Here is an 11741-nt window from a genome sequence, read left to right as displayed (position 1 = left end):
AGGACTTATATATCTATTTAAAATACTTATCTGATCTTGATTTAACTTTAGTAGTAGTATTCATTGAGAAAATTATGTATTTAATTTAGAGTTTTCAATTTAATGGAGTAAAGGTTTTTAAAGTATGTCTTTATGATTCTCTTGGTTTCTTCAATATCTGTTGTTGTGTCTCCTTTTCATTTCCAATTTTGCTAATTGGATATTTTCCCTCTGTCTTTTAGATGATTTGCATAAGTGTTGACCAATCTATTTATTTTTCAAGGAATCTACTCTTAGTTTCATTGATTTTTTGTATTGTTTGTTGGTGTTTCTATTTTATTTATATCACCCTTTGTTTCATTGATTTTTTGTATTGTTTGTTGGTGTTTCTATTTTATTTATATCACCCTTTGTTTCATTGATTTTTTTTGTATTGTTTGTTGGTGTTTCTATTTTATTTATATCATCCCGGAGTTTTGTTATTTCTTGGCCTCTACTCTTTTGGGGTGTGATTTCCTCTTTCTGTTCTTTAGCTTTCAGATGCACCACTAATAGTATGAGATCTCTCTCTCTCTCTCTCTCTCTCTCTCTCTCTCTCTTCTCCTCTCCTCTTCTCTTCTCTTCTTTCTCTCTCTTCTCTTTCTCTCTCTCACTCATTGGCTAGAGGTACCCCCACATCACATGATGTCACTTAACCTATATAAGGTGATGCTCACAGTAATAAACTGAGTCCCTGCTTTGACTTGACTCCCTATTGGGTCTGATTGTCCTGCTTTGTGGGGCAGAACAGGCAGATAGTTCATTCACCTTTCCCTGTAGAATAAGGCTAAGGAGGCCTGGCAACTGGCACCCAAACAGGAACACGACTGGTCCAAGGGATAAGCAGTCAGTCAAGGTGAGTGGGACCCATGATGGTTAACACAGCTTCACACAAAAATGACCCAGTGCATAAGACACTGAGATATATGCTACTCTTCTGAGGCCTGGAATTGTCTGACCACAATGCAATCCAGGTAGGGAAGGACATAATTACTTTGGTCCTCTGGGTACCCACCAGGAATCTTTTCTCATGGGACATGTAGAACTAGGTAGAGACTCTGGTCAGAAAAAGGGAAAAACACTTTGATATACCCCCACCATTGGGATTCTATCCAACTATTATGATCCTTAAAGCATGTTTTCATCCCGCTGCTCTGCCTCCTCGAAAGGCAGGTAAGGAAAAGATCAGAGACCAGGAGAGGTCTAAGGAATCTGAAAATAAACAACTGGCTAGAAGGGCAGTGAAAAAGGAGACAGGTGAGGAGCAGGAAAATGCCTAAGATCAGGAGAGGTCTGAATAATCTAAAAGTAAACAACTAACCAAAAGAACAGGAGAAAAGGAGACAGACAAGGAAGAAGATAAAAATGGACGCAATTTACTAAAGAGCTGTTGCAGGGGGAAGGAATACAGCAGGCAGAGGCAAAGACAAAAAGGTAAGTAGATATTGTTTGTGATGAGGAATGGCCACCTCGATATGTCCCCAGCCACCCTGGAAAGGATAAAATCGAAGAGGTGAATGGGACAAATAAGGGGGCTCCATCCTTGTCAGGAGGAAATTAGTACACCAGCCTCTTGGAGGAACTGAAAAATTGGGACTCTCACACAAAGGAACGTGGGGCAGATCCCTTGGGGATCCTAATCCTACTCACACGGAAGCCTATAGGGCTAAGGTTTATGTACCCCAAGCCTTTCCATTCAATGTTGCCCCCAACCCTAACCGCCCCCTAGCCTGGTATACTTGGGAATCTAAAGACCTAAAGGAATTGAGGAAGGCAGTGGCCGAGGATGACTCCAACTCTCTTTGGGTCGTGACCTTCATTTAGGAGGTAGCCTTATGTTCCCAAGGACTGGTATGATCCAGCTAAGGCCACCCTGGGGGGATCGCAATACGTTAAATGGATGGCCTTGTTTAAGGAGGTCTGTCGCACTACACTAGGGCAGAGTTCAATAGAGCTGCCAACCACCAAATTCCCATTACTTATCCAATGCTAACTTGTAAGAGGGAAGGCTTTTCTACTGAGGTCCAACAAGCTGCGATTGTGGCTCCGTATTGGGACCAAGTTAGACAAGCAGGCTTGGAGGCCTGGGCCAAGCTAGAGGAGGGACCCACTGAATCACTTATAGCTTGCACAATGCAAACGCCAGGAGAGTTGCTTCCGGAATTTATTGTCCAGGTAAAGACCAGCCTTGAGAGGAAATTGCAGGGTAGTGGGCTTAGAGACCAATTTACTAGGCTCCTAGTCCGGGAAGGTATGAACCAAAACATTAGGATGGCTTGTGCTGGCCTTATGGAAGGGTCTATCATGAGTCAATGGGTTGTGACTTCACAGAATGTTGGGTTCCAGTCACATACCAATCAGACTCTTGTGGCGGCCCTTCAAACCCAGACCCAAACTCTAGCCTCTTCTATTACTCAAGTCCTAGCAGCTGGACAGCAAAAGCAAACACCTCAGAATTGTTTCTTATGTGGTCCATTGGGGCATTTTAAGAAGGATTGCCTGCAAAAGGGCAATAAGACCCAGGTGCAGAAGGGATTCCTTCCATCTCCCTGCCCTTGCTGCCACAAAGGGTATCATTGGGGCTCAGAATGCCACTCTAATTTTGATATGAATGGGAAATCTATCTCAAACCAACCGTTAAACTAGATGGGGGTGTCTTCCAGTCTTCTTAATCAAAGAAAGGAAAGATGCACCATTAGTCAACTGGAGAATTCCAATGGTAGAGGGGTTTGTGATTCAATATGACTATGATCTTTGGGGGAGAAAGATTCCTATGCCTGATAGACATGGGAGCTAACAGGGCAGTCCTCAGAAAGGAAAGAGGTCCCCACCAGCTGGGATCTCATAATTAAGCCACCTATCACGGGGATTGGGAGAAGCCCTATGTCCCAAGAAATGCCCAGTCTTATAACTTGGGTTAGGAAAGATGGAGACAAAAGAACATTCAGGCATCTGATCCTCCCAGGGTTTTCTGCAAACCTCCTGGGACAAGATGTGTTAGGACAAATGGATGCTGTTATTACCACTGGCCACCTAGCCTTTTATGAGCAAGGTGTCATCAGGCAGCCCCCGGCACCTGGATTCATCTTCAAAAGTAGAGGCCACTATCCCCAGAGTCCCCCCCCCCCCAATTAGGTGGGCACCTGGTAAGCCAGAATGGGTGGAGAAGTGGCCATTACCTGAACTTAAACTTAAGATGCTCAAGGAAATAGCCAGAAATCTGCTTAAAGAAGGATGGATAAGGCCCACGATGAGTATCTGGAAAAGCCCTGTGTTTGTGATATGTAAGCCTAATGGGACCTGGAGAATGCTACAGGACCTACGAGCAATCAATGCCAATATGGAACTAGTAGGGGACCCTTTAAGGGGCTTACCTTGGGTCCCAGCAATCTCCTCCCAGGTTCATCTCAGTGTAATCAATATAAAGGACTTCTTCTTCTTGATTTCCCTTCATGAGCAGGATTGTGAAGAGTTCGCCTTTTCCATTTCTACAGTTAACTCCTCTTGACCTGATAAGAGATATGAATGGGCTATTCTCCCACAAAGGATGGCCAATATTCAGGCCTTTTGCCAACAATATTTGTATAGTATACTCTCTCCTTATTTTTGACAAAGATAATACCTGACTGTATGTTTATATGAATGTTCTAATCATTGGACATTTGGAGGAATCAGGGCTAGCTCCCTGGTTAACCACTATTGTTGATATCATCCAACAACATGCCTTTAAAATAACCCCAAAGAAAATACAAAGGGTACTCTCATTGCATACATTGGGATCCTAATTAACACTCACTCAAGCCAAAGGGTTAAGTCTGGAGCATAGCCTCCAGCCTCTGGCATCCATCCCAGCCCTCCTGGCCTCGGAGCTGCATTGCTCTGGACTTCAAATCCCAGCATGCCAGGTCCTGACCCCTCCCTGGCGGATGGTCAGCACCACTCCCACAGGCTATTTAAGTGGGCTTCCAGGGGAGAAACACGTCATCCTGGTTTGCATGTGCTCCCTGCTTTCCTGTCTCTCTGCCATATGCTGGGCCACCCGAGAGCACTGCACTTAATAAAATGATGGTCATTTTAATTTTGTCTGATCTGACCTAATTGGACTTCTTTGAGATGATGGAGCCATCCCTCTTATTTTTTCTTAACATACCCCAATTAATCCTGCCTGAGATTCTCACTTTATCGGGGTTACAAAAGTTACCGGGGAAAATGAACTTGGTAAGGCCCTGGTTGCCTGTAGAGACTGGAGACTAAATGCATTATATGATCTCCTAAAAGGGGGGCAACCTTATGAGAACATTTTCTCACCCTCTGAAGGTTGTCAGGTACTCACTGAATTCATCAATGAGCTCCATCAGGCTTTTTGATGAGATATAATCTTAACATTTCAATCCAAGGCTGGATATTATTAGGGAAAGTAACCATGTTGGCTGCTATTGTTCAGGAGTCACAACCACTAGAATGGGTACACACCACCCTGGGGGGCACCCAGGTATACTCTCTAGTCAATCAAATAGCTGATATGATAATAAAAATCAGGGATGCATTCCTCCAACATTATGGAAAAGATCCCTCTAAATTAATAATTCCATTCAAAATTAAGGATTAAGAATGGGCAGCCAGCTGGGCGGTGGTGGCGCACGCCTTTAATCCCAGCACTCGGGAGGCAGAGGCAGGTGGATCTCTGAGTTCGAGGCCAGCCTGGTCTACAAGAGCTAGTTCCAGGACAGGCTCTAGAAACTACAGGGAAACCCTGTCTCGAAAAACAAAAAAAAAAAAAAAAAAGAAAGAAAAGAATGGGCAGCCAGACATTGTTCTTGTTTGATCCTTGCCCCAGAGGGATTTCTGGTGATCCTGGAATCTATTTTGGGGAGTCCTGGTTATTGAAGCTATATCAAGAACTACACTAGAGAGTCCCCTTAGACATATTTCCCCTAGCTAGCAATGACACTGCTTATGTTCACAAGAAGGGCTTAGCATTTTAAGAAGCACTTCAGGTCTGTCAGATAAAAATAATAAATACACAATAAAGATAAATTCAAACCTCTAAATTGGTCACAGTTTTGGATAAATATACATAGGCTGGGAGATAGAGGAAAAAGAATATAGAGAGTTAAGAAAAATAAAGTCTTTAAAGAGGGAGAGTACATTGTTTTTTTTTACCGCTGAGTAGTATTCTAGCATGTATATATTCCACAGTTTCTTCATCCATTCTTCCACTGAAGGGCATCTAGGTTGTTTCCAGGATCTGGCTATTACAAATAATGCTGCTATGAACAAAGATGAGCATATGCTTTTGTTGTATGATTGGGCATCTCTTGGGTAGATTCCCAATAATGGAATTGCTGGGTCCTGGGGTAGGTTGATCCCGAATTTCCTGAGAAACTGCCACACTGCTTTCCAAAGTGGTTGCACAAGTGTGCATTCCCACCAGCAATGGATGAGTGTACTACTCAGCGGTAAAAAACAATGACATCTTGAATTTTGCAGGCAAATGGATGGAAATAGAAAACACTATTCTGAGTGAGGTAACCCAGACCCAAAAAGATGAACATGGGATGTACTCACTCATAATCGGTTTCTAGCCATAATTTAAAGGACATCGAGCCTATAAATTTGGGATCCTTGAGAAGATAATAAGAAGGTGAACTCCCAAAAAAAGATATAGTAATCCTCCTGGATATTGGAAGTAGACACGATCGCCAGGCAAAATTGGGAACTTGAGGGTTGGGCAAGACTGGGCCAAGGGAAGATGGGGAGAGAAAAATGTGAAGGGGAGAACGGGGGGAGCTCGGAGGAATGGGGTGCTTGGGATATAGGAAGGGTGGATATGGGAGCAGGGAAGCATATATCTTAATTTAAGGAGCTACCTGAGGGTTGTCAAGAGACTTGACCCTAGAGGGGTTCCCAGGTTTCCAGGGAGACGCCCCCAGTTAGTTCCTTGGGCAGCTGAGGAGAGGGAGCCTGAAAAGGCCAGTTCCTATAGCCATACTGATGAATTTCTTGCATATCACCATAGAACCTCCACCTGACGATAGATGAAGAAAATGACAGAGCCCCACATTGGAGCACCCGACTGAGCTCCCAAGGTCCTGATGAGGAGCAGAAGGAGAGAGAACATGAGAAAGAAAGTCAGGACCGTGAAGGAACCTCCAGCTGGCGACAGATGGGGAAGGTGACTGAGCCCCACATTGGAGCACTGGACTGAGTTCCCAAGGTCCTGATGAGGAGCAGAAGGAGAGAGAACATGAGGGAGAAAGTCAGGAACGAGAGGGGTGCGTTCACTCATGGAGACGGTGGGACAGAACTAATGGGAGATCACCAACTCCAGTTGGAATGGGACTCATGGATCATGCGACCAAACCTGTCTCTCTGAATGTGGCCAACAGCGGGGGCTGACTGAGAAGCAAAGGACAATGGCGCTGGGCTCTGATTCTTCTGCATGGACGGGCTCTGTGGGAGCCTTCTCAGCTTGCTCGATCACCTTCCTGGACCTGGGGGGAGTTGGGAGGACCTTGGTCTTAGCATAGAGTGGGGAACCCTGATGGCTTCTTGGCCTTGAGAGGGAGGGAGGGGAGGTATGGGTGGAGGGGAGGGGAGGGAAGGGGGAGAAGGAGGGGAGGGAAGGGGGAGGAGGAGGGAAGGGAGGGGGGAGGAAGAGGGAAGGAGATGGAAATTTTTAAATATAAAAAAAATAAACCATGAGAAAAAAAAAGAGGAAGAGTACAGAGATTTTAATTTTTTACTTGGTTTATATGGCAAAAAGATCCATTCTAAGATAATATCTTTCCTCTGCATTAAAATTTATGTAGGGAAATATTTGAAGGGTAATATGACCAGAATGCCCTTAAGATTCAGACCCACATGAGCCATATGTTTCTCCTGCAATTTTTCTTCAATAAAAGTTGACTATTTCTCAGCTTCAGCTGTTAATTCCCTGGAACTCTTCAAGTCCTTGTTATCATTTAATGTTTTGTATAAATGAATTACTAGATATGGTGTTATCTCAGAAGTGGACCATAGACTGGAAATGTCTCCTAGTAATCTTTGAAAGTCCTTAAGAGTCCACAATCTATCTCACCTATTTGTGCTTTTTATGTTCTAATTGTCTGTAAACCTATTTTATAAACTAGATAACTGATAGAATCTTCTCTTTGTATTTTTTCAAGAAATTTGTGATCCCCAACAAAGTAAAACATTTTTACTTCTTCAAACATCTTTCTTTCTTTCTTTCTTTCTTTCTTTCTTTCCTTTTCTTTCTTTCTTTTATTGAACATTCTTTCTAAATAACTACATTTGAATCAGATGGCAAAATGTCATCCATATGATGGTAATCTATAGATTTAAGAAATTGCTTATATATCATTTCTAATGACTGACTTACAATAAAATATTGGCACAGGATGGGGCTATTTAAATTCCATATAGGAGAATCTTCCATTGATATTTTTAGCAGGCTGAGAATTACTATAATTAGGCATTATGAAGGTAAATTTTTCTCTTTTTCATGTAAATGAAAAAGAAGCAATCTTTTAAATCAATAACTATAATAGTCAATCATTTAAGCAAAAGAATTCCAGATTATAGAGAGTCCATTGGCTGAATCACCTTATTAACAGCTCTTAGATCTGTTACTATTCTCCATTTTCCAGATTTCTTTTTAACAACAAATACAGGAGAATTCCAAGGGCTGGTTGATTATTCAATATTCTGAACATCTATTTGCTCCTGTACCAGCTGTCCTAAAGTCTACAGTTTCTCCTCTGTTAAAGGCCATTGTTTACTCCATGTTGGTTCCTTAGTTAACCATTTTAAAGTTAGGACAATTGGTACCTCTGAAGGTTTGCTAGCTGTTTTGTGTTTTTGTACAGCCTGAATGGTTGGTGACTTTTTTTTATAGTACCTTATTATATTCTTCCCAGAAACATGACCTGGCTTATAATCTATTTCTCAGACTGCAGGAATGTTAATCTGGGTACGTCATTGCTGCAACAGATCAAAACCTCATAGTTTCACTGGTATATTAACCACATATGGCCTCAGCCTTCCTCTTTGTCCTTCTGGTCCTATGCAGTCAACTTATTTCATGCATTGTTTTACTTGAGATAGGGTTCTAATTACTAGGAATTGTACATTTGTCTCCCGAAGATGCCAATTCAGATGCCATATTATAGAGTAATAATAGTCACATCTGTACCTGTGTCCAGTAGTTCTTCAATTACATTTTTGTTTATTCATACTCTCAGCTTTGGTCTTTTTTTTGTCATTTTAAAAGTTGTTTTGTACTTTTTAATTTTACTTTATTTTATTATTTTTTAAAAGAAAACAGTTTTTTCAATTTTACATGCCAGTCTGAGTTCCTTCTCCTTCCCATCTTCCCATTCCCTTCACCTATTCTTCCCACTTCAGACCCCATTCATTCCTCAAAGAGGATAAGGCACATTGCTTTGGGGAAGGTTCAAGGCCCTTCCTACTCTATCTAGGCTGAGCAAGACATCCATCCTAACAGAATAGATTCCTTAAAAGTCAGCACAAGCAGCAGGGATAAGTCCTGGTGCCACTGTCAGTGGCCCCGCAGTCTGCCCCAGCCATACAACTGTCACCCACATTCAGAGGGACTAGTTTGGACCTATGCTGGTTCCTTTGTTCGACTGGCGTTAATGAGGTTCCATTAGCTCAGGTAAACTGTTTCAGTGGGTATCCCCATTATGGTCTTGAACTCGTTGCTCATAATCCACTCCTCCCGTTCTTCAACTGGGCGCTCTGCTATGGGTTTATGCCTCTGTTTCCATCAGTTGCTGGAAGAAGGTTCTAGCACCTCGAGTTTTAAGATCTATGAGTTCTGCCACAGCAGGCCTGATTCAGAAAATGTTGAGAATAACACATTTGTATGTTTTATGTAGCTGTGGGAATTTATGATGGCCCCAAATATAACTAAAACAGAGACACCTTCTTATAAGTTTTTTCTTATACATTTTGTGTATGCTGCTGTGTGTATTCCTAGGCCCATGTGTGGCCCAGGTGCTTAATAGGTTCACCACTCTCACTATATCAGACCCAAGTGAAGTGACACAAAGTCTAGTATTATGAAACACAGCTAAGTATTTGTTAATGTCTGAGTTATCCTTATATCTCTATAGGGAGAATGATCCAGGGTGTAAGAAATATCAAATGGGACCCTAGTGACCGCGTTCTTCCTCTCAGGTATTCCCCATGCACCAGCCCTGGACACCATGCTCTTTGTAATCTTCCTGGTGATTTACATTCTCACTGTGCTGGGCAACTTCCTCATCCTGATGGTGATCAGGGTGGATTCCCACCTCCACACACCCATGTACTGCTTTCTCACCAACCTTTCCTTTATTGACATGTGGTTCTCCACAGTCACAGTGCCCAAAATGCTGATGACCTTGGTATCCCCAGAGGGTGGGGCTATCTCCTTCTACAGTTGTGTGGCACAACTCTACTCCTTCCACTTCCTGGGCAGCACTGAGTGTTTCCTCTACACAGTCATGTCCTATGATCGCTACCTGGCCATTAGTTACCCACTCAGGTACAGCAGCTTGATGAGCGGGAGAGTGTGTGCCCTCCTGGCTGCTGGCACCTGGCTCACTGGTTGCCTACACTCTGCTGTCCAGACTTCGCTGATATTCCATTTGCCCTACTGTGGACCCAACCAGATCCAGCATTATTTCTGTGATGCTCCACCCATCCTCAAGCTGGCCTGTGCAGACACCGCAGCCATTGAGATGGTCATCTTTGTGAACATTGGTGTGGTGGCCTCAGGCTGCTTTATGCTGATTGTGTTGTCCTATGTGTCCATTGTCTGCTCAATCCTGAGGATCCGTACTTCAGACGGCCGACACAGGGCTTTCCAGACCTGTGCGTCACACTGCATCGTGGTCCTATGCTTCTTTGTGCCTTGTGTTTTCATCTACCTGAGGCCAGACTCCAGGGATGCTGTGGATGGAGTTGTGGCCGTTTTTTACACCGTGCTGACACCTCTGCTCAACCCTGTTGTGTACACTCTGAGGAACAAGGAGGTGAAGAAAGCACTGCTGAAACTCAAAGACAAAGCAACATTTTCTCAGAGCCAGTAACTATTGGGGCAATGATACTTTATTTTTCCAACATCAGCAATATAATCTAATTATAATTTATCTTTGAAACACACTTGTCAGGAATATTCAATTCTTTTATTTGCTAAGGATTTGCAAGTTGCAATTACATCTCTGACATGTGATAAATGTGCTCATAGTTTGATATTTCATCCCTTTGCAAATGCTTTGCTTTATCTTTAAAAAATAACACTAATATGGGAAGTGATGCTGCATGCCTTTAATCCCGGCATTCAGGATGGCAGAGGCAGGCAGACCTCTGTGAGTTCAAGGCTAGCCTGGTCTACAAAGTGAGTTCCAGAACAGTCAGAGATGAACAGAGAAACCCTGTCTTGAAAAACCCAAAACAAAAAACCAAACCAAAACAAAAATAATACTGATAAAGAACTATGATGTTATCTCAGTTGCTTTATGAAGTTGAAATTGTCCTTTGGCTGATATAGAATGCTCCTTTTGTCTTCATTTCTCTCGTGCATGTACCCAGAAGTCATAATCATGACATTATTGCAGTTAGTAGAAGTCAAGTTATTCTGTTCTTTAGTTCTTCAAATGCATTTTTTTCTTTTTCTCATTTTTTATTCAAGATTTCCATCTCCTCCCCTCCTCCTCCTTCTTCCCTCCCCTCCCTTCCACCCATACCCCCACTCCACCCCTCTCCAAAGACAAAAAGCCATCAAGGTTCCCTTCACTATGTTAAGTCCAAGGTCCTCCCAGCTCCCCCTAAGTCCAGGAAGGTGAGCAACCAAACTGACAAGGCTCACAGTGAGCCCGTCCATGCTGTAGAGTTCATGTTCATTGCCATTGTCCTTGGTTTCTCAGTCCTCCTCCACCGTCAGCCACATTCAGAGAGTCCGGTTTGGTCCCCTGTTCCATCAGTCCCATTCCGACTGGACTTGGTGGTCTCCCGTTAGATCTGTCCCACCGTCTCAATGGGTAAAAGCACTCCTCGCGGTCCTTGCTTCCTTGCTCATGATCTCCCTCCTTTTGCTCCTCATCAGGACCTTGAGAGCTCAGTCTGGTGCTCCTATGTGGGGCTCTGTCATTTTCTCCATCCAATGCCAGGTGAAGGTTCTATGGTGATATGCAAGATATTCATGAGTATGGAAATAGGATCTGGACATTTCTGGCACCCTCTCCTCAGCTGCCCAAGGAACTAGCTGGGGGCATATTCCTGGACACCTGGGAACCCCTCTAGAGTCAAGTCTCTGCCAACCCTAGAATGGCTCCCTTAACTAAGATATATAATTCCTTGTTCCCATATCCACCCTTCCTATATCCCAACCATCCTATTCCCCCAAGCTCTTCCCATCTTCCACTTCACACTTTTCTCTCCCCATCTCCCCTTGGCCCCATCCCATCCCACCCCCATGTCCCCATTTTTTGTCCGGCAATCTTGTCTACTTCCAGTATCCAGGAGGATAACTATATGTTTTTCTTTGGGTTCACCTTCTTATATAGCTTCTCTAGGATTTTTTACGAATTATAGGCTCGATGTCCTTTATTTATGGCTAGAAACCAATTATGAGTGAGTACATCCATGTTCATCTTTTTGGGCCTGGGTTACCTCGCTCAGGATGGTGTTTTCTATTTCCATCCATTTGCATG

The 11741-nt window shown here is 43.3% G+C and overlaps 1 protein-coding gene across 1 annotated transcript; it reads left to right on the top strand.

The window, feature by feature from the left end:
* Positions 1 to 1139: 1139 nt before the first annotated feature.
* LOC119826031 (olfactory receptor 10G4-like) lies at positions 1140 to 10118 on the top strand. Its single transcript, XM_042055942.1, has 2 exons — positions 1140 to 1275; positions 9181 to 10118. The coding sequence occupies exons 1-2, from the start codon at positions 1140 to 1142 to the stop codon at positions 10116 to 10118; spliced, it is 1074 nt and encodes a 357-aa protein (XP_041911876.1).
* Positions 10119 to 11741: the final 1623 nt, after the last annotated feature.

Source organism: Arvicola amphibius, chromosome 11 (assembly GCF_903992535.2).
Source record: "Arvicola amphibius chromosome 11, mArvAmp1.2, whole genome shotgun sequence".
Classification (NCBI taxonomy): Eukaryota; Metazoa; Chordata; class Mammalia; order Rodentia; family Cricetidae; genus Arvicola; species Arvicola amphibius.
The sequence above is the reverse complement of the archived record's forward strand: the minus strand, read 5'-3'. Positions and strand labels throughout refer to the sequence as shown.

Coding starts and splice junctions, on each gene's coding strand:
- LOC119826031 (XM_042055942.1), top strand. CDS start 1,140: ATGATCCTTAAAGCATGTTTTCATCCCGCTGCTCTGCCTCCTCGAAAG. Junction 1,276..9,180: donor GGCAGTGAAAAAGGAGACAG/GTGAGGAGCAGG, acceptor CCAGGGTGTAAG/AAATATCAAATGGGACCCTA.